The sequence below is a fragment of a genome, unplaced genomic scaffold (assembly GCF_019419815.1).
Source record: "Pyrus x bretschneideri cultivar Hongxiangsu unplaced genomic scaffold, Pyrus_bretschneideri_v1 Contig16, whole genome shotgun sequence".
Taxonomy (NCBI): Eukaryota; Viridiplantae; Streptophyta; class Magnoliopsida; order Rosales; family Rosaceae; genus Pyrus; species Pyrus x bretschneideri.
In genome coordinates, this window is record NW_025999457.1 from 4,951,610 (window position 1) to 4,975,145 (window position 23,536).

The 23,536-nt window shown below is 36.9% G+C and overlaps 1 protein-coding gene and 1 non-coding gene across 2 annotated transcripts; both read left to right on the top strand.

Annotated features, from left to right (window-relative positions):
- The first annotated feature begins 10,236 nt into the window (after nt 1–10,236).
- LOC125475851 lies at nt 10,237–10,343 on the top strand. Its single transcript, XR_007257239.1, has one exon. It is a non-coding gene; the product is annotated as a small nucleolar RNA R71 (small nucleolar RNA).
- Nucleotides 10,344–18,945: 8,602 nt separating this feature from the next.
- LOC103957801 (pentatricopeptide repeat-containing protein At5g09450, mitochondrial) lies at nt 18,946–21,406 on the top strand. Its single transcript, XM_009370016.3, has 2 exons — nt 18,946–19,332; nt 20,314–21,406. Exons 1-2 carry the CDS (start codon nt 19,033–19,035, stop codon nt 21,214–21,216), a joined length of 1,203 nt encoding a protein of 400 aa, XP_009368291.1. The 5' UTR covers nt 18,946–19,032; the 3' UTR covers nt 21,217–21,406.
- The last annotated feature ends 2,130 nt before the right edge of the window (nt 21,407–23,536 follow it).

A 23,536-nucleotide genomic window follows, 5' to 3' on the forward strand; every position in this document is an offset into this window, starting at 1 on the left:
TTTAAACACTCTCCCATAGAGTTGAGGCCCTTTGTTGTGAAGAGCTTACAAGGCTGAAAGAAATAAAGTTTTTTGAAGCTTGGTCAGAGCGTTGGACTCAGCCAAGGCTACAGAAATACCAGTTGTCCTGGATGTGCAGGCAAAATAGGCTTCGAGCTCGACCTCCTATGAAGGCTGCACAAAAAGAAGGGTCAAATAAGCAGAATCTAAAGGAAAAGATGACAAGAAAAGTTGTTTTAGACCTGTCGATAAGTGACTTCAGCCATATTTTCTGGGATGTTGGTCAAGGCCAGAGAACTTAATGGCCGAGCCCATTGTTTAAGACAACTCTTCAATTTATATGGCCGTATGAAGGTTATCTATGCTTGATGGCCACCTAGGCAGCCATGAAATATAGACAACACCTTTCGGGGTATAAATTTTTTGATGGAATGATCAACTGGGCACTTGGCAGTTGACGGTTGTATTTTGGTTTAGCATTTTAAAACCAAATTCAGAATCAAAGTAAAGAACTTACAAAGACAGAGGTGATGTCTTGCGCGAGGATGCCGAGATCTTGGTCTTGAGGATCAACTAGTGTCTTCGCAGTTGCTTCTTCCCCTTCAAAAGCCGCTGGTTCAACGGCTGGCCTCTTAACAGCTGCCTCAGGTTAACATGATTAAGGGCCTCGGCCAATAGTTGCATTTCACCCTGGTCAGGATTAAGTGTGGAAGATATGACACCGTTGCCTTTGTCCATGGGCAAGGGAGCTTCATTTGTTTGCTCAGCCGGTCGAGAATGCCTCACCAGAGGGATTGTCTCACTATTGTTTTCCTGATAACATAAGAAGATTAGATACCAACCAAAGATATTTTAGTTTTAAGGAAAGATGATGCATTGGAAACTTTGTACCCTTTCTAGAATATTCAACGCTGGAATAATTTTTGGATTAGATGAGGAAGTCACTTCGGCCAAGACTATGCTTGCCTCTTCCAGAATAATAGGTTTTGGGCCGGCATCCACAACGTCGAAAGAATGAATGGTTGAAGTTTGAGCCATAAATGTCTCGATAAATGGAGCGACGACTGGTTTAGCCACAGTAGTAGCCTGCACCATGAGTTGAATTGATGTTGTCTGATTAACATTTGGGGCCGACTTTTGCAGTGCCCTTGTTAGGACCTCGATGCTAAGAATGGGACAAGGAGCAGTGAGAGTTGAAGTTCACATTTCTTGGCTAAAAATGACAAGAATCTCACATTCTCTCTTCTTGGCTTTCTTTTTTATGCACTTCATGGGCTGAACGACATCATCAGTTGCCTCGGTTGAAGGAGGAGGCCGTTTGCCCACCATTATTGATACAACAGCAGTGTCTGCTATAGTTAAGGTAGTCGAAGTTATCTTTGGAAAAGGTTTTGTAACAGCAACAGCTTTAATCAAATGAAGATCGAGCTTTTTTCTAGCTGTAACCATCGTGACTACCTCAGCCTATTTTATCGAGCAACCACCTGGAAAAACTAATTCGGGGTCAGGATGAAGATATTTAGTTAAAAAGTATATATTTGTAAAACACAAAATAAGAGTACCTTGAGTCGCGTCTTTGGTTTTTGGGGCAAGGGTCGACTGTCGAAGATTTTCTTTTTAATTTCCTCGACTGATGTGCTGAAGAAATCTTTTGTGTAGATATCCCACCAATTGGCAAAGGTACTGGTGCCATGGGTTTCAGGGGCATTCGGCAAAAGACTGAATTTGGTGCACTGTTCTTGAAAATCTTGCTCCACTTCTTCACATTCCCTTTGCGAGGATCCAGAGAGTCGTTCTCGACTCAGTGAGCAAGAGGTGAGTAGAGGCACAAGACAGCCCTGGAGATAACCTAGTTGTCGAGCTACAAAATGGGGATGGTAGACTTCCCAACTAGCTTGCCGAGCATCACAACTGAAAGGAAAGTCACGAGCCACCATGAACGATCCCCAGGTCTACCGAAGATCGTTGTCTTATGTTCCTTCCTATGTAGATATGGGAAGTTTGATAAAGAATGGATAGTCTCTTCGACGACAGATTAGGAATTCGTCATTGGTAAGTTCGTCTAGGCATATTTAAAAATCTCTTCGGTCGAGTGAGTCGGGTTTGGGCAAGAAGCTAATTGAAAACCCATCACTTCAAACGAATCAAAGTTGAAGTTCTCTGGCTTTAGGATAGCAAAATAAACCTGTAACATAGATCTAACTATGTATTTTCATTGCCCTGACAATTGAAACACCCAAAGTGGGCTGTTTTGGTACGGGTCTATCTTCCCAATAGTTGCTTCAGCCAAGCATCGTGTGAGGTTGGCAAGGATGGCGGGACTAAGAGCTAGAGTGTGACCGCTAGCTAGTGTAAACTTGAAAATGCACAAGAATGTCGAAATATAATGGCTTACAAGTCCAAGTGTCGTTCCCATCAAGATTCTTATTCAATCTATATTTGATAACCTAAAGAAAATCTAATTAAACAAACACCAATTAGACTTAATCTAAACTAAAGATTTCAATCAAATTGTAAAGAATTGTTTTAAATATTTAATTTTAAGCAAACGAAAACAATATTAAAAATAAAAATAAACAGAAAGTACTATGAGATGATAACGTTGAAAGTTGAGATTTGACAAACAATGGTGAAAGTCTAGGGATTCATAATCAACCACAAAGAATCTAGTTTAGGTTTCAATGCATTCAACGAATCTTTCGATTCTTTAGATGATAATTCCCATATCTAAGTCCTTGTTAGGAACATTAGATCATAGTTTTCCTTAAGTGAATGATTCTCTCCTAGTTCAGGCAGAGGCTGTATATCCTAACATGCAGCCTATCCTGGTTAAGACATAAATTTAACAAGTAAGACTCTTTACGCTCTAGAAAACAAGAGAACTTATTCTTTGTCAAGCAATAATGTAATTTACCACACTTAACCACAAAAAGCTAATTGACTTATATTGCTAGTTCAACGTCAAATTTATCTTGCAATCTTACTAGATGCAAAGTCCTAAGGTGATCAATCAGAGAACTCAAACAAAAAGTAACAATTCAAATAGTGATTAAGCATTCATATGAAAGAAACTAGAAATCCAATGAATAACATTAAAAACCATAAGCATCCATGCTAAGGCATCATCCTAACCCTAGAAAAAGAGTTTAGTTACTCATAGAATACGAAAACATAATTAAAAATCTTAAAAACATGAAAAACTTCCGAACAATGAAAATGGATAAGAAAGATGGTTGGCGGCTACGACCTCTCGTTTTTTCCTTAGACTCCAAAATCACGTTTCCCCCAAACCTGATCTCCAAAAGTCCCTCTTTTTGTCTTCCTTCTTTTTCTCTTGAATAAATGCTGAAATCCTTGCTTGAATAGGACTCTTTAATTCCCTTCTTACTTGGATTGGTATATTGATGATGTGGCACACCAAACTAGTGAATATATTAACTATGAACCTTTTAGGATAGTCTTGAACTCTTCTAATAGCTCTCCTTTTGCTCTGCACATTTCCTTTTATTAAATTTTGTAAATCTGAAATCTCTTTGCAAATCCCGCATAAGCATTGCTAGCAGAAATCTGGCACAAGAATCACTATAATGTCTTCTAGGAAACTCGGAATCACGAACCGTAAATTCTTCTAGAAGGTGACTTCCATATCTTTCCAATGATACAAGGCTTAGCTGCTCATTCATTCTGAGGAAGTACATTTTAATCTGTAAAGTTGGCTGATCTGCACAAATAGCTTCTGCTTCCAGCATGCTAAACTCATTTCTATCGCAAAAATGCTCCTTTTTCCTTCTTTCTTCATCTTCACTCTTTAAATCTAAAAAAAAAAACATAAAACTAAGTGAAACAAATTAAATCCACTCAAAAACATAACAAGAATCTAAACTAAAGGGCTTGAAAATGTATGCAATTATGGTTATATCAAATACCCCCAAACTTAGACTTTGCTTGTCGTCAAGCAAACACAATAAAGACTCCAATTAATTAATTTATTTATTTATTTTAAAAAAACGCAAACTAGTTAGGCTTTCCAAATATATTCCTCAAAGATTACATGGAAAGTATAGCTAAAAAAAAATAATAATAAAGAAACATTGTAAGGATTCTAAACATGATTCAAAAGTTAACAACACCTTACACAACCATTCTTCTGGTACGTATATGACTAGCCAATCATTAGCACAACGCTTGCAACTTGGATAGGTATATGCAAACAAGTGTGATGAGTGATCTCTGGATAATGAATGTATCAAACCCCATAGGCTTGCTCTTCATATCATCTCTCCACTAATGTAAATCAATGCAACACCAATGATCAAATGGACTTTAAAAAGGTTGTAATGTTAGGCTAGGTTATTGGCTATGAAAGAAAGAATAAGGAAAAACTAGAGCCTGAGATATGCCAAGACTTCTTCATATATAATTTCGTCTAGCCTCTTTTGAAATATGATTCTTGGCGTCCAGGACTCATGTTGTAGGAATTGCACAATTTCAAACTTTTCATTTTTTTTTTCATTTTTCATTTTTTTTTCTCTTTTTTTTTTTTTTTTTTTTAATTGCAAATTTGAGTAGTAATATGACACATGGTACCTCAGTACACGCCACTTCTTGGATGTAGAACTCAGGCTTGATCTCTTTCATCATCGTGGTATTCATCTCAAGCTAAAGGGTATGACTAATACAGGTTAAATGGGTAGGAATTAATGTGGTGATGAAAGAAAAAGCTATGTGTTTGGCTTCAAAAGGCTAACTAGTGATAACACAAAAGGTTGGGTATAGAAAGGCTCAAACGGTCCAAAGATGGCCAAAATCGTCTCCCTAATATTGCATGACTCATGATTTCGCCTTGAAAGATATTGAAGCAACTTCTAGTGTTCGTTGAGATCTTTATGATTACTTAATCCGCATATAATTCTCTAAGTAAGCAACAATTGCATTAACATTGGCTATGTGCATGAAAAAGGTGTAAAGAATGATCATATAAAGCATAGCTAACCCAAGAATTAAACAAAGAACACAAACAATGCTGATCGATTTCTTAGAACCAATTTAAGTATTAACCAAGTTATTATCATTGGATTTGGAAAGAAAGAACCAACATGACTGAGAGAAGAGCAAAAATATTTTTTTGATTTTTTAGATTTTTTAGACATTAATGACACAGCATAACAACTAACAAAAACTAAAAGTTAAGACCTGAAAACGAAGACTTCATGTTAGCAATAACCAATTTTTGACATCTGTACATTGTTTTTTTTACATATATCTTGCAAACTAGTTGGCAGAATTTAATGTTTTTTATATGGTTAGATTTAGAATGAAAAATCAAAGAACGTAACGTGGACCAAAAAATAAATAAACAACAACAACAACAAATTTTTCCAGAAACTAGAAAAACAGTAAGCCTGCGTTTTCTAACATCACAAAATTAACTAAAAATATCCCTCCCCAAACTTAAATTAAAGATTGTCCTCAATGTGGAATAAGGGATAATATGCAATGGAAAGAATTGAGAGTCCAGAACTAAAAAAAAAAAAATAAGAATCAAGTGAATGTAGATCTTCCCTGGTCAAGTAGTCGCTAAAGCGCACACACCAGCTCCATCTCCATGCATTGAGTGCTTAGGTTGCCTCCCAAGAAGCGCTAAATTTAAAGTCTTTAGTTGGACTCAGTGACCTTGAAATGAATGGAGGATCATTGAGGTATGCCACCTCAATAGTTTTGGTCTGTGATGGCAAAGTTTATAGATTCTCTGAATACGGTTTAAGACAATGCCCATTCACCTTGAATATGGAACCAGTTTTCATGTCTTGAATCTCTACTGCTCCGTGTGGAAATACCAGAACAACCAGAAAAAGGGCCATACCATCTAGAACACAGCTTCCCGGGAAACAATTGAAGCCTTGAGTTGAACAATAACACCTTTTGATGTGGCTCAAAATGCTTGGGAATTAAAGCCTCATCATGAATAATCTCTGTCTTTTCTTTATAAATCCAAGCATTCTCATAAGCTTCATTCCTCATTAATCCAATTCATTAATTGAAACTTTTGCAAAGTCCCTGCTTGGTTGATGTCGAAATTCAACTTCTTTAATGCCCAAAATGCTCGATGTTCCAGTTCCACCGGAAGATGACATGCTTTCCCAAAGACAAGTCGAAAATGGAACATGCCAATGGGAGTCTTGAAAGCTGTCCTATATGCCCAACAACATCACTCGCTTTCAAAGCCCAATCTTTTCGATTTTGACTCACTGTTTTCTCTAGAATGTGTTTGATCTCCCTATTAGAAACTTCAACTTGTCCACTAGTCTGCGGGTGGTAGGGAGTAGCAACCTTGTGAGTGATGTTATACTTTTTCATAAGACCTTCGAATGGCTTATTGATAAAGTGAGATCCACCATCACTAATGATAGCACATGGTGTACCAAACCGAGTGAAAATGTGTCCTTTAAGAAACTCAATACGACTTTATGATCATTGGTCTTTGTTGGTATCACCTCCACCCATTTAGAAACATATTCCACAGCCACAATGATGTAAAGATACCCATGAGTTGTAGGAAATGGACCCATGAAATTGATAACCTAAACATCGAACAATTCAACCTCTGGGATATTTTGCAAAGGCATCTGTGATCAAGATGATAAATTCCCAGTTCGTTGACATGTGTTACAGGTCATCACAAAGTGATGTGCATCCTTAAATTAAGTAAACCAATAAAAACCACTTTGCAAGACCTTCAAAGCTGTTTTCTTTGCACCGAAGTGGCATTCACAAACATACGAATGACAAAATTTCAAAATACTTTGGATTTCACTTTGATGAACACAAAGTCGAATAATCTGATCAGGATAGTGCTTGAAAAGGTATGGGTCATCCCAATAAAAGTGTTATACCTTAGAAAAGAAACGCTTCCTTTGTTGCTTGTCCCAATCTGCTGGAATGAACTTTCTTGCCAAATAATTCACTTTGTCGCTTCTTTTATCTCTAATATCAAGATCGAGCTCTTGCATAAGTAGAATCCATCTTAGAAGTCTGGGCTTTGCATCCTTCTTGGTTAATAAATATCGGAGGGCTACATGATCAGAAAATATAATCACTTTTGAACCGACTTAATAACTCATAAACTTCTCCAACGCAAACACCACAGCAAGCAATTCTTTCTCCATTGTCGTGTAATTCAATTGAGCATCAGTGAGAGTTCTTCTAGCATAATATACAACATGAAGGTCTTTGTTAACTTGCTGCCCTAACACAACACCTATTGCATAATCAGAAGCGTCAACATGATTTCAAAAGAAAAAGCCCAATCTGGAGCTTTTATGAACGGGGCCTGTGTTAATTCTTTCTTGAGGGTCTCAAAAGCTTGTAAGCACTCACCATTTAAGTTAAACATAGAATCTTTAGCAAGCAGATCACAAAGATCTTCATGGTGATTTTCGAGAAATCTTTAATGAATCGTCGATAAAAATCTACATGCCTGAGAAAGGATCGAACTTCTTTTACAGAAATAGGAGGAAGCTTCAAAATCAGCTCCACCTTAGCTCTATCAACTTCAATTCCTTCAGCTGAAATGATATGACCAAGAACAATACCACCTTTCACCATAAACTAACATTTTTCCCAATTTAAAACCAAGTTAGTTTCTTGACACCGTTGGAGCACCAATGAAAGATGATGAAGGCATTGATCAAACGATGACCCAAACATGGGAAAATCATCCATAAACACTTCGATACACCTTTCCACCATATCTGAGAAAATGCTCATCATGCATCTTTGGAATGTTGCTGGAGCGTTACATAACCCAAAGGGCATTCTTCGATACGCAAAAGTTCCCAACGGACATGTGGAAGTAGTCTTTTCTTGATCTTCTGAACCTATAGGAATTTGATTATATCCGAAATAGCCATCAAGAAAGCAATAGTAACTATGGTCTGCAAGTCTGTCAAGCATTAGATCAATGAAAGGGAACGGAAAATGATCTTTCTGAGTTAAACTATTGATCTTTCTGTAATCCGTACACATTCTCCAACCTGTGACTATCCTCTGGGGTATAAGCTCATTATTTTCATTCTTGACAACTGTAATACTAGATCTCTTTGGTACAGCTTGCAGTGAACTCACCCATTTGCTGTCAGATATAGGATAAATAATGCCGACATTCAGTAATTGAAGAACTTCTGCACGAACCACTTCTTTCATATGTGGATTGAGACGTCTCTGAGCCTCTCTAGAAGGCATTGACTCGTCCTCAAGATATATCTGATGCATGCAAATTAAAGGACTAATTCCTTTGATGTCTGCCATACTTCATCCCAACGCTGTTTTATGCTCCCTCAACACTCACATCAACTTTTCTTCTTCTATTTGGTTAAGGCAGCAGCTATAATCACAGGAAGAGTCTCTGAATCACCCAAATATGCATACTTTAAAGTCTCTAGAAGAGGCTTCAATTCAAGCTTAGGAGGTTGTATAATGGATGGTACAATTTTGGCTTGTGAAAGTGGCAAAGCTTCAAATTTTTGTTGGCCTTTAGGAGGGTAGGACGCTACGGCATTGAGATCTCGTTCTGCTTCAATAACAGTAGCCTTTTCAAAACTCATTTCATGCTAAGAGATACAAACTTCCAGAGGATTTGTGATGCTTGATTCAATGAATGTTTTTTTTATTTTTTATAATTTGATCCACAACCTCAACATGAAAGCAATCATAAAGATCCATAGGCTTCTATAATGCTTCGAAGACCTGAAATTCCACAGTAATATCTTGCACACTCATGGTTAATAACCGTGATTTAACATCAATCTCCGTACCTACAATATCCATGAAAGGTCTGCCAAGGATGAGAGGTAAGTCACAAGTAGGAATTTCGGCTTCTACCATATCCAAAATGATGAAGTCAGCAAGAAGAATAAATTGATCGACACACACAAATACATCTTCAACAATCCCTCTTGGATATTTCACAGAACGATCAACAAACTGTAGAGAAATGAATATATGATTTAGTTCACCTAATATGAGGTTTTCATAAATAGAATAGGGCATCAAATTCACACTTGCTCCCAAGTCAAGCAGAGCTTTTTCGATTTTCTTTCTCCAATAACACATGGGACTGTTAAGCTACCAGGATTTTGGTGGCAATTTTCTTTCAAGAATCGCACTAACTGTGTCTGATAACTTCACCTCCTCATGATCTTCATACCTTCTCCAGTTAAAGAAAAATGAGTCGAACGATCGGATTTGTTAGCTTTGTCAAAGGTTGTGTCATTGCTTTTAGACTTTATAAAACTCCAAGAATTCTTGTCAAGCTGCTGCCCTATATGTGCGCTGACCTCTTCATCTTCTTCCTCATTAGTTTTTGGACTTCCCACATTATTATCAATCGTCTTTCCACTCCTCTAAGTGGTAATAGCTTGAATATGCTTTTGATTCCCAGGATTGGTTTCAGTTTGGCTTGGAAATTGCCCTTGTGCTCGCTCCAACTTGTTCAAAGTAGTAGCTATATGTCCCAACTGAATCTTGAAATTAGATTGAGCCTTTTCCAACACCGTATGACTTTGTCTAAGTAATACAACTTCTTGTTCATACCAATCAATTTTTGTCTAAGTAATACAACTTCTTGTTCATACCAATCAATTTTATTTAAGAGTTGAGATAGCATGTCCTTGGTAAAAGGGTCTTATTGTTGAATTGGAGGAGCTTGATAAGGTTGCTGATATTGCTTTGTTGAATTGGATGGTCCCATGGTATTTTGCGAATCTCTGCAAGATAAATTTGGATGTTCTCTCCATCCCGGGTTATAATTATTGGAGTACGGATCATTTCGAGGCCTCCCACTAAATGCCTTGACCTCTTGCATGCCTTCTAGATAAGGATTTGCTGGACAATTTTCCATGTCATGGGCGATGCTTGCACATAAGGTACATGGCTGCGTGGCTATCTAGCTTAGTAGTGGTGTGAGAAGCTTTGTAAGGGCTGCCACTTGTGCCTCTAAACCCGTCCTTGCATCAACTTCATAAAGGCCTTATCTTTTTTGTTGATGATGCAGTTGGAACTCTCGAATCTTTTGTAAGAAAATCCCAATGCTCAGAATTTTCACATATAGCTTCAAAGGCATGTATGGAGTCATTTGGAGTTTTGTCCATTAAGGTTCCACCAACTGTTGAATCAACCATGCTCCTACATTGAGAGTTCAAACCTTTGTAAAAATAATGAACCTTTTGCCGCGTGTTGAAACCATGATGAGGACATTGAAGGAACAAGTCCTTATATCGCTCCCAACTTTCATGAAACTGTTCACCTTCTTGTTGCCGAAAGCTCATAATTTCATTGATCAGAGCATTGGTTCTTCGAGCAGGGAAGAATTTGGACAAGAACTTCTTGGATAATTTTGTCCATGTGTCGATAGAGGCTTCGGGAAGAGAATCCAACCAACTACTTGCTTTATCCCTCAAAGAGAATGGGAATAAACGAAGTCAAATTTGTTCTTCAGTAACATTGGTGAAGGTGAATGTGGAACATAGCTTGAAGAACGCCTTGATACGATGGTATGGATTTTCTTCCTCTTTCCCAAGAAATATAGTAGCAACCGAAAGATTTGTGGACGAATCTCAAATCGCTGCGCAATTAGAGCCAAAATAATGCATGACAATGCGTTATACTCTGTTGGTTTTGTATAATCACACACGAGCCTTGGTTGTGGTGGTAGCAATGGTGGAGGATTATCTCCACCATTATTGACTACTTCACCCATGGCTGGTTCTTGAAACACTCATTGTCTCCGCTGTTGTCTTAAAGTACGCTCAAGTTCTTGGTTAACAGGAATAAGCTCAAGCTTGAGTGAATGTCTTCCGTGCATGCAACCTAATTTGAATTGGAAAGAAAATAAATCAAAGCCTTAGGTGCAAAGGAAAACTATTCCAAGTTGAAAAAGAAAAATTCCTTGTCTGCACACTGCTCAGTATTTTGACGATAATTCCCAGCTCAAAAATCAAATTGTTGATCCGCTTTATGGGTTGAAAACTAGACATCCGTAGCTTTCCAGTGGTATATAAGAAGCCTATTGAAATATAGGAAAGTTAGTCCAAAATAGTCGAGCAAAAAAGCGAACAGAACTAATATAAAACTGGAATGTGATTTCCTGTTCTTCGTTGCCTGATATTATGACTCCAAAACTAGACCTGGCATTCGTGTAGTGTTTTTCGTGTTCGTGTCATACCTGATAGCTTAGCGGGTCGTGTCATATAATACCCGTTAAAGTAAACGGGTAATATGACCCGACCCGAAATCAACCTGTTAATATTTTCAGGTAATATGATCCGACCCGTTACCCGTTAAGAAAAATATATTTTAAATCAATAAAAATGAAAATGAAAAACATAATTTGATCCAAAAAAATGTAAAACATAATACTAAATTAGTATATACATACTAAATTTAGGAGTTGACCCCTTAATGAAACTTGTAAAGCTTTTCATTACGAGTGATTACATTTTTCACACTTCTACAATAATTATTATTAATTTTATTAATTTTTCACTCAAATAAATAACATTGTTCATGAGATTTTGAGGGTTTTAAAAATCTAAACGACCATGTAACCTTGCCAATGGAATTTAAAGCTTACATGTTATTCCTTTTACAAAATCCTCAATTTTCATAGATCATCATGACATAAGATTTTGTGGTATCCACTTCTGTAAATATTTTAAATTGACAATCAAATTAATTCAATGTATTCATATAGGATCAAGGAGTGTAGCTGTAAAAAATCATCAAAATCAAAGTTAAAATAATCGTTAAATCGTGAATTTTCATTTATAACCGTCGAAAAGTTTTCTCTCGTTACTTGATCTCTGAATGTTTGTTTTTTGCAATTTTTGGCGTATGCGATCTCAGAGCATAAATAAACAAGTTTGACAGTTGGATCGTTGAAATTAGTTTCGTAGAATGCGTATCTCATCAAAACGATAGATTCACTAACACTTACGAGTTTATTTATACTTTCATCAAGGATAACATAAGATTTGTGGTATCCACTAGTGTAAATATTTTAAATTGAAGATCGAATTCATTCATTGTATTCATATAGGATCAAGGAGTGTAGCTGTAAAATATCATCAAATTCAGAGTTAAAATAACCGTTAAATCATGATTTTTCGTTTATAACCATCGAAAAGTTTTGTCTTGTTACTTGATCTTTGAATGCTTGTTTTTTGTAATTTTTAGCGCATACGATCTCGAAGCATATATAAACAAGTTCGACGGTTGGATTGTTGAAATTAGTTTCCTAGGATGCGTATCCCATCAAAACAATAGATTTGCTAACACTTAATAGTTTATTTATACTTTCATCAAGTATAACATAAGATTTTGTGGTATCCACTAGTGTACATATTTTAAATTGAAGATCGAATTTGTTCATTGTATTCATATAGGGTCAAGGAGTGTAGCTGTAAAAAATCATCAAAATCAGAGTTAAAATAACCGTTAAATCGTGATTTTTTGTTTATAACCGTTGAAAAGTTTTGTCTCGTTACTTGATCTCTGAATGTTTGTTTTTTGCAATTTTTGGCGTATGCGATCTTGAAGCATATATAAACAAGTTTGACGGTTGGAGCGTTGAAATTAGTTGCGTAGGATGCATATCCCATCAAAATAATAGATTCACTAACACTTACGAGTTTATTTATACTTTCATCAAGTATAACATAAGATTTTGTGGTATCCACTAGTGTACATATTTTAAATTGAAGATCGAATTCGTTCATTGTATTCATATAGGGTCCAGGAGTGTAGCTATAAAAAAATCATCAAAATCAGAGTTAAAATAACCGTTAAATCGTGATTTTTCGTTTATAACCGTTGAAAAAGTTTTGTCTCGTTAGTTGATCTCTAAATGTTTGTTTTTTGCAACTTTTGGCGCATGCGATCTCGAAGCATATATAAACAAGTTTGATGGTTGGATCGTTGAAATTAGTTTCGTAGAATGTGTATCCCATCAAAATGATAGATTCACTAACACTTAAGAGTTTATTCATACTTTCATCAAGTATAATATAAGATTTTGTGGTATCCACTAGTGTAAATATTTTAAATTGAAGATCGAATTTGTTCATTGTATTCATATAGGATCAAGGAGTGTTGCTGTAAAAAAACATCAAAATCAGAGTTAAAATAACTGTTAAATTGTGATTTTTCGTTTATAACCGTCGAAAAGTTTTGTCTCGTTTGTGACATCCCACATCGCCCAGGGGTGATCCTTATATGTATATTCTCATCCCTACCTAGCACGAGGCCTTTTAGGAGCTCACTGGCTTCGGGTTCCATGGGAACTCCGAAGTTAAGCGAGTAGCGCGCGAGAGCACTCCCAGGATGGGTGACCCATTGGGAAGTTCTCGTGTGAGTTCCCAGAAACAAAGCCGTGAGGGCGTGTGGGCCCAAAGCAGACAATATCGTGCTATGGTGGTGGAGCGGGCCCGGGAAGTGGTGCCGCCCGGGCCGGGATGTGACAATTTGGTATCAGAGCCTAACCCTGGCCGCGTGTGTGCCGACGAGGACGTCGGATCCCTAAGGGGGGTGGATTGTGACATCCCACATCGCCCAGAGGTGATCCTTATATGTATATTCTCATCCTTACCTAGCACGAGGCCTTTTGGGAGCTCACTGGCTTCGGGTTCCATGGGAACTCCGAAGTTAAGCGAGTAGCGCACGAGAGCACTCCCAGGATGGGTGACCCATCGGGAAGTTCTCGTGTGAGTTCCCAGAAACAAAGCCGTAAGGGCGTGGTTGGGGCCCAAAGCAGACAATATCGTGCTATGGTGGTGGAGCGGGCCCGGGAAGTGGTGCCGCCCGAGCCGGGATGTGACATCGTTATCTCTGAATGTTTGTTTTTTGCAAATTTTGGCGTATGCGATCTCGAAGCATATATAAACAAGTTTGACGATTGGATCATTGAAATTAGATTTATAGGATGCGTATCCCATCAAAACGATACATTAACTAACACTTAGAGTTTCCTTGGGTTAAATATTAGGCGGGAAATTGATGGATATAGGCTGCAAAATTTCCCAAACATTAGGCGGGAAATGGATGAAACGCTTGAAATATTAGGTGGGAAATTAATTATTATAATTTTTTTTATGTGTTTGGTATTTTTAAATTACTTGATATTTTTATTTTTAATGTGTTTTATGATTTTTAATCTCAATCTTTGCCTATAATATACTATAAAAATAAATTAATTAATTAAACTTAAATTTTAAAATTTATATAGGATAATAATAGAATAATAATTAATAAACAATATATATATATATATATTCATTATATCTATTGCATTTTATAGTAAGTTTTTTTTAGTAGTTTAAAAAATTAAAATCATCAAAATAGCATTTTTCTTATCGTGTTGAAACAGGTTACCCGCATGTCACTCTTGTGTAAACATGTTAAGGACCCGTTATTAACAGGTTATTATCGTGTGACCCAATAGTGACTCGATTATTTATCGTGTTGACCCGAAACCCGTTATTTTCGTGTCGTTTACGTGTCGTGTTAACGGGTCATGTAAGAAATTGCCAGGTCTATCTAAAACTAAAGCAAGCTGAAAAATAACTAGAAAACAACTTAATTAGATGTAAATTAGGATTCCAAATTCTAAATTAAATTAAGAATCCCCGGCAGCAGGGCCATAAACTTGGTGTAAACTTGCAAGTGGATAAGAATGTCAGAATATAATGGCTTACAAGTCCAAGTGTCGTTCCCACCAAGATTCTTAATCTGTATTTGATAACCTAAAAAAATCTAATTAAACAAACACCAATTAGAGTCAATTTAAACTAATGATTTCAATGAAATTGTAAAGAATTGTTTTGAATACTTGATTTTAAGCAAACGAAAACAATATTAAAAAGAAAAGTAAACAGTAAGTACTATGGATGACAACATTGAAAGTAGAGATTTGACAAACAATGGTGAAAGTCTAGGGATTCATAATCAACCACAAGCAATCTAGTTTAGGTTTCAATGCATTCAATGGATCTTTCGATTATTTAGATGATAATTTCCGCATCTAAGTCCTTGTCAGGCACATTAGACCATAGTTTTCCTTAAGTGAATGATTCTCTCCTAGTTCAGGCAAATGTCATATATCCTAACATGCAATTTATCCTGGTTAAGGCATAAATTTAACCAGTAGGACTATTTACGCTATAGAAAACAAGGGAACCAAGCAAACCATTATTCTTTGTCAAGCAATAATGTAATTTACCACACTTAACCACAAGAAGCTAATTAACTTATATTGCTAGTTCAGCCTTAAATTCATCTTCCAATCTTACTAGATGCAAAGTCCTAAGGTGATCAATCAGAGAACTCAAACAAAAAGTAACAATTCAAACAGTGATTAAGCAGTCATCTGAAAGAAACTAGAAATCCAATGAATAACATTAAAAACCATAAACATCCATGCTAGGGCATCATCCTAACCCTAGAAAAAGAGCTTAGTTATTCATAGAATACGAAAACATAATTTAAAATCTTGAAAACATAAAAAACTTCCGAACGATTAAAATGGATAAGAAAGATGGTTGGCAGCTTGCGACCTTTCCTTTTCTCCTTGGACTCAAAAATCACGTGCCCCCCAAACCTGATCTCCAAAAGTCCCTCTTTTTTTCTTCCTTCCATTTCTCTTGAATAAATGCTGAAATCCTTACTTGAATAAGACTCTTTAATTATCTTCTTACTTGGATTGGTATGTTGATGATGTGGCACACCAAACTAGTAAATATATTAAGTATGAACCTTTTAGGATAGTCTTGAACTCTTCTAATAGCTCTCCTTTTTCTTTGCATGTTTCGTTTTATTAAAATTTATAAATCTGAAATGTCTTTGCAAATCTCGCGTAAGCATCACTGGCAGACGTCCGGTACAAGAATCACTATAACGTCTTCTAGGAAAGTCGAAATCATGAACCGTAAAATTCCTCTAAACGCTAACTTCCAAGTCTTTCCAATGGTACAAGGCTCAACAGCTGGTTCATTATGAGGAAGTACAGTTTAATCCTGTAAAGTTGGCTGATCTGCACAAACAGCTTCTGCTTCCAGCATGCTAAACTCATTTCTATCGCAAAAGTGCTCATTTTTCCTTCTTTCTTCATCTTCACTCTTTAAATCTAAGAAAAACATAAAACTAAGTGAAACAAATTAAATTCACTCAAAAACATAACAAGAATGTAAACATAAAACTATGTAATTATGGTTATATCACTAGCCAGGGCTTCGACCACTGGCATATTCTTGGCAAGGCATTTGTTTGACTTAGTATAAAAGATGAATTTGTTGTACCAGTAAAACAAGAAGGCCTCATGCTCTCCCTTCCTGAGTATTTCTTTTTCTTAGCCAACAAAGTGGTTGATGAGAGTGCTGTAATTGAAGAAGTTCTTGTGCAGCTTGTTCACTTCATCTTTTGATGCTTCCTCTCGGTTATCCTTTTTCAGGACTTCGAGAGCGCTCTCGTCGTAGACTGTTTTCAAATCCAAATTGAACTAATGTCGAGAAAGAGTGGTATCAACTGGAAGATCAAATGGTGAGGTGCAGGGGATAGTCGTTGTGTCTAGAACAGTTGGACCAATGGGGCCGAGGGGAAGCACCATGGTGTTGGTGGCCAAGCACCAGAAACTCAAGGCGGCCATCAAAAGTTCTCGGTCCATGTTAACCTTGATGGTCGAGATTTTAATGGTGTAAAAAATGCCAAATGACTTCTAGTCGCTGCTGAAGTGGGGTTCCATTGGACTAACCCAAGCAGCCCAGGCTACAAGGGTCAAAGGATAACCTCTTTGAGGTTTGGTCGATTCTTATTTCAACTAATCATACAATTGGAATAAAGACTCAAGTAGTGCTTCTTTAGCATTTCAGTGATGACCTATAGAACATCCTCTTTAAACAAATGACCTAGGATCTGGTGAGAGGCGACTGAATCTTCTTCAAATCGGAGGGTTTTGATGGCATTCTGAGATGAAATCGTGACATTTGTCACATTCTTCGACAAGCTTGGTGATGAAGGTATTGGTAGCCCTTGAAGCAAGGGTTTGGAGGTTTTTGTCAGGGTTTCAAAGGTTGGTCTTTTCGTGGTTTTGAAAGCTCAAAGCAACATGGTAAGAGTTTTGAGAATTTTGGAAGCGTAAAGTTGGAATGAGGCAAAAAGTGATATTTATAGGTAACTAAAGAAGAAGATCAATGGTTTCAAATTCGAAAGTTAAGGGGTAAATCCGGCCAAAATATTTTGCAATCATTACAAAAATTTAAAAATCTAGGCGAAGAAGCCGAAAAACACGTGAATCAGGGTTGCACAATTGCATGTGGCGGCGAACTTTAGGGCACAATTGTAAGGAAGAGATGTTTCGATGTCTACGTGCCTCAGGTGTGAGGCGTGTGTGTTTCCGAATCTAGACAATTGCGATAAGAAGGTGCCATGTGTTAAACCTTTGCGATTATCAAGGACTAACATATAGTGGGAGATCGTGCGTGATAAGTATATATTGAGTGGATAGGAATATTTGTTTTTGCAAGGATCTTTTGATCGACCACAAAGTGTAGGTCGAGGGTTTATTTCTCAGTTAATAATAGATCGCTTCTTCAAGGGCAAAGTTCAGTCAAACACTGTAGGCCGAAGACCTCAGAAACAAAAGGGCAATGTTTGGGCCCAAAATAATGCTTTGAGCCAAGCCTAGATTTATTCTCGGTCCAGAAGGGATACTAGGAATATTCTATCATGGGTCGAGTCCAATGGAGTTCAGCCAAATCCTAGTGCAATGAGGATTCTTCAGAAGCTAAGGATGCTTTGAATCATAAAAGATGCTGAGAATTAAGGGATGAATCTGAGTGATAAAAGAGCTTGGTTCAGAGTCCTATAGGGGTTAGGATTGGTCAAGACCTAATCACATTGGGTTAAGGAATTCTAGTCCGAGTGAAATTCTACCTCGGCCATGGAGGAAATCACTACTATAAATAAAGAAAAGGGTGTATCATTCAAAGCCTCCAATTCAACATGCAATTGCCATGCGCAAACTTCTTAAACACCTTAAGATTTTTATTTTCTTTTTTCCCGCCAACACATCTTTAGTTTGGATAAACAACACTATGAAGGCAACCGGCGATATCTTCAGTTTGGATAAACAGCACTAGAGCCGTAGAATCAGCCGACCGAGGAGCATCTTCAGTTTGGATAAACAACACTGCTTCGACACCGATTGGTTATTTATCCAAGTCTCGGTCAACAAGGATTTTCGAGTCCTTGTTGGTAGAGGTCATCTCATTAGCATTCTCAACAAAGTGAGGTGTTACCAGATTACTACATTCAACACACTGAAAGCCGAATTTGATATTAAACTTCATAGAACTAACAGCCTTGTCTTAAGGCTCTAGAATTCGAAGGCCGATATGCGTTCCTTCCTCGGCTACAGTCACGAGATTAAGAAGCCATTGGTGCACCCAACACCACATTAACATATTTTACTCCCCAGCCGAACTCAGCCGACTCATTGGCACACCTCGCATTCGACCGAATGACGTAGTTAGCTTTAATTACTCAGCCTGTGCGTCACGTAGGCTAGGTTGTTTTTAGGATCAATTGTTTCAAACTTGACAACAAAGTTTCACAAAAGAAACATTATGGGCATACATCCATGAAGTGTAAAAGGATTCGGTTTGGTTCGGTTTCTGAACCTCAAAAATCGAAATCAAACCAATGATGTTTGATTTGGTTTGATTTGATTTTTCAGTTTCAGTTTAGTGCTCAGTCCGATTTTTTTCGATTTTTAATTTTTTGAACCCAACCCTTAATAATGACCACTCTTGTTACCGTAAGTCCCTCAAAACATAAGTACAGGTGTTGCCAATTTATAGTGAGGCCCACCCCCGGAAGGCCCAAAATCTTCGGCTGAAAAGCGAAAGTCGAGTGTCAATCAGTTGTGTTGAGCGTGTGTGCCGAAGTAGAGAGTTTGCCGAGCGGAAACTAGAAAGTGTAGGCTCAATGGCGTCGCTGTCACTCTTGCGCACTCTCAGACAGAGCAGCGGCATCAGCAGTGTTAGTCTTAGTGTTGGTAGATTGTTGTCGTCAGGAGGAGCAGGTGTTGTGAACGATGAGTTTGTCCAAGATTCTGAGGAAAGTGACAACCTGAAGAGCAGAGTCTTCAGTCTCAGGCAGCCCAAGAGAAGCGCCACCAACGTTCTTCAGAGATGGGTCTCTGAAGGCAACCCAATTTCCATTTCGGACCTCCGCCAGATCTCGAAGGACCTCAGCAAGTGTCACCGTTACAAGCACGCCCTCGAGGTTGGATTCTCTTTTTATATTTGGGAAATTTGCCAAAATGTTCATTTTTCAAATCGCAATTATTGAAATAGTGGGGTTTTCAGTGTTATGCGATTACTTTGTGGTCGATATGTTGTCAATATTTGATTTAGTTCAGCAATTGGGGTTTGATTTCTGATTATTGGAGCTAATTGCCCCCTTTCCTTTTTTTCACTGTTTGATATTTTGTGTTTGGTTAGCTAGAAATCGAGGGAAAGTTGAAAGCTTGGAATAGAATAGGAGATTTTACAATTTTCAATCGCTGAAATGATCAAAATCAAACAATGACCACATACCAACCCGTTTAAAAACGGATAGCAACCCCAACCCGTTTAAATTCCTATAAGTTTTTATAATGTTGAAATGAAATGTATGTGCAGTGTGCACTAACTTTTCCTTGTTTCTAGTTGAGCTAGTCGGCACTAGACTTGTGCTTACTAAGGTTTTAACTTTATTTCACTTGCAATAGGTGTCCTTCTACAGCTTCTAAGTGTACCTAGCAGGCTCCTTTTTTCATGTAGGATTGGATTGGAATGGATAAGTCCTTAAATTTAAGGCATATTGATGGTACAAGTGAATGATTTTTCATTAGGAGGGGATTAGAAGAGGAGTAGACATGAAGAAAACTCATCCCTTCTAATCCTACAATTTTGGAGAGATTTGAAATGGATAAGTTTGCTTCATGAGTAATCCATCTTCTACCCTCTAGTTGGTCATAGTTTTTTCATTTCTCACCTCAATATACCTTGAAATTATGGAGTTATCCATTCCAATCCAATCCTACATACGAAACGAGCCAGCATGTTTTCACCTTTTTTTTTTTTCTGGTTTAAAAATGTCTAAAAGTAAACATATTTCTTGTTTCCAAAACAAGAATGAAATTGGGAACACAACAAAATGTAATCTTCGTATGCCTCTTTTAGTTCTCTGTTTCAGTGGATTCTGTTTTGTACAAGCTTGCAGATATCCGAGTGGATGGTCAGTCATAATGATTTTGAGCTATCAGATTCTGACTATGCAGTCCGCATTGTCTTGATGACAAAAGTTTTTGGCATCGATGCTGCGGAACGATACTTTGAAGGTCTACCTCTTACTGCAAAAACAAGTGAAACATATACTGCTCTTCTCCACTCTTATGCTGGGGCAAAATTGACTGAAAAGGCTGAGAACCTCTATGAGAGGATAAAGGAATCTAACCTGTCCCTTAGTGCCCTTACATACAATGAGATGATGACTTTGTACATGTCAGTGGGGCAAGTAGAGAAGGTCTCTTTAGTCGTGGAAGATCTGAAATGCCACAAGGTTGCACCGGATATCTTCACTTACAATCTTTGGATTAGTTCATGTGCTGCAACTCTAAAGATTGATCAACTTCAACAGATTTTAGATGAAATGAGACATGATCCTGGTTTTGGCGAAGGATGGGAGAGATACATTAACCTGGCAAATATATATGTTAGCATTGGGCATCTTGTGAATGCAGAGTGCAGCACTCTAGTAGTTGAAGCTGAGAAAGTAATCACACAAAGAGAATGGATCACGTACGACTTCCTTATTATTCTGCATGCTGGTTTAGGAAATAAGGAAAGGATTGATCAGATATGGAAATCCTTGATAATGACTGGGCAAAAGATGACAAGTAGAAACTATATTTGCATTCTTTCTTCATACCTAATGCTTGGCCAGTTAAAAGAAGTAGGAGAAGTTATTGATCGGTGGAGGCAATCAACTACTACAGATTTTTCTGTTACTGCCTGCAGTAGGGTTTTCAAAGCTTTCACAGACATTGGGTTGACTGAAAAGGCCCACAACTTCAAGATGCTTCTGATTCAGAAGAACTGTGATCCTACAAATTCGTTAGAGTAGAAGAAAAAAAATTATTTTTGGTGGAGATAGTGGAACGTATATGCAACAATTTATGATGTCTGGATCATTTTATCAAATGACTGAATAATATACCAGTATTCAGCTGGGTTGATAGTTCCACTGTTTTGTTTCTATGTTTAGTCTCACGTATATTGTTTTATGGAAAATTGAAGTTTGTGTTTATCCTTCCCATCGTTTGTTCATTGCAAGTGCAGCACACACCAAGTTCTTTGTACATCATTGCAAGTCAGGTAAGATCAATACGTTAAATATTATCTATATAATGCTTTTAATGCTCATATATTCCCTAGAGATGTAAGCATTGTGTTAATTATACCCGATGTTTATAGAACATAAGCAATAACAGCCGTAGAAAATTGGAAAAGTTATCCTACAAAAGTGAGTTTGTAGCACTTGAAGCCATTCTAGAGTACCAGTTTGTAGAGAGTTAATTAACAAAGCATTCAAAGTAACCTTATGTTTCAGCTAGTGTTTTTCTTTCTATCTTCTTATTATGTGGTTGCATCCTTGTGCTCCTTGATCAAGAAACAATTTGTGTAGATTGTTGGAGAATGGAATCTCATATCAGGTATATGATAATAAAATATACAATTAATGTATGAGAAATTCGATCCTTAATATCATTGAGCCCTTTTATGATAAAGCTCCATGCCTAGTAATAAGTAATTAAGTAAAGATAATATCGGTGATGTTGGTAGTGGCTATATTGAAGTATGGCTACTTGAATTAATACTTACTTTTAGGTATATGATAATTAGTTTTTACAAGGAATTAGGAACTTTTTATCATTTCCCATTTGATATTATTGTTGCTATCTTGTGGGAAAGGCAGCTTAAGTTTAAATCAAATAACACATGCCCTATATTTTGGTTATGATCATGTTAACAGTTAGTCTAACTCAAGTTTAAGGCTATGCATTTCAGAATTCAAGCACACGTACTTTGCCAATTGCTGTGTTACTTATTCATTTTGGTGTGCGAAAATTTTGTGTCTACAGATCCTGGCCATATATATATATATATTGGGGGACGCATACATTTTGACACATATTTTGTAGAACTCACTTCATAATGTATTTCAATGATCGTAATTGTATATATTTGAGTACGTCATTCATAGATCATCCTTTAAAAAAAAATAGACAAATACAATATCATTAAGACATTTAAGTGTAGTGAAAAACATAGACAAATACGGTTTTGCAAACACTAAATTTAATCCTACGGTCATGATTTCAGATTTGAATAATTTTTTTTATAGACATGAACTTCGATGTAAGACAAAAGATAAACAGGTGGATCATTGAAATACATTACGAAGTAAGACTCACAAATGTACGTCAACAACTTATGTCCCAGATCCTAATCCATATATATATATATATATGGATATCATTCTTGTGGTCAGTATATATAAAAAATGTATTTACCTAGGGAAGTGTTATTGGCACTCTAAAATTCACGAGTGTATTTTTCTTTCCTAATATAGATAGTTTGGAATGTAGAATGAAATTTTTGGAATGCCAATAACAATTCCCTTTACCTATTGCTAGCAAAGATTTAGCTGCCTTTGCCCTCAGGACTAAAGCGATGGTAGCATCCTTTTTGTATTTCCGAGCTTCAAGCTATCTTTTCGCAACAAAATGAGAAAGGTTTTAGGAGATCAACTTGTACGAAATGGATTCATTTTGAGGACCTGTGATGTACTTACTAGATCAAAACTTTAGGATGGTGGTGAGTTCATTTCAAAGAAGGTTTTTCAGGTTGTCGACGAACCGCTTCAATAGTATGAATATTTTGTTGTGCGGCACACACAATAAAGCTGCTCTCCAAAAGTCCTCATTTTGAGAATTTGTGTCTTTTTTTAATAAGAGTTTCAGATTAACCTTACGATAAATTAAGCTATCAATTTAAATAATTTATGTTACACGGAAACAAAATAATAACTAATAAAATAAAACAAAAAACTAGTCTCTTCATCAATATCTAAATCCAGCAAATTCAATTGCATAAAACCCTAATAACTTTGGACATCTAATTTCATCCAATCTTTTATCAATAATATTCAAATCCAATTAGTTACAAAGAACCAAAAAAATTGAGAATCTATGGTTTCGAATATATTGGGATCGCATTTCTTCTTAAACGCTTGAACTCTTTCGTATGAAATTTTTTTACGACGGTGAAAATTTTGAAACAGGTCCCTCTTCTTTTTTTCTTACAAGAAAAGGAAAAAAAAAAAAAAACCTCAGGAGGAGAGCAGGGTAGTGAACAATCGAGAGAGATGGAGAGAGAGAGAG

What these genes read in the sequence shown, in the direction of transcription:
- LOC103957801 (XM_009370016.3), top strand. Translation starts at nt 19,033, where the DNA reads ATGGCGTCGCTGTCACTCTTGCGCACTCTCAGACAGAGCAGCGGCATC. An exon ending in GTTACAAGCACGCCCTCGAG is followed by an intron (nt 19,333 to 20,313) that starts GTTGGATTCTCT and finishes ACAAGCTTGCAG; the next exon opens with ATATCCGAGTGGATGGTCAG.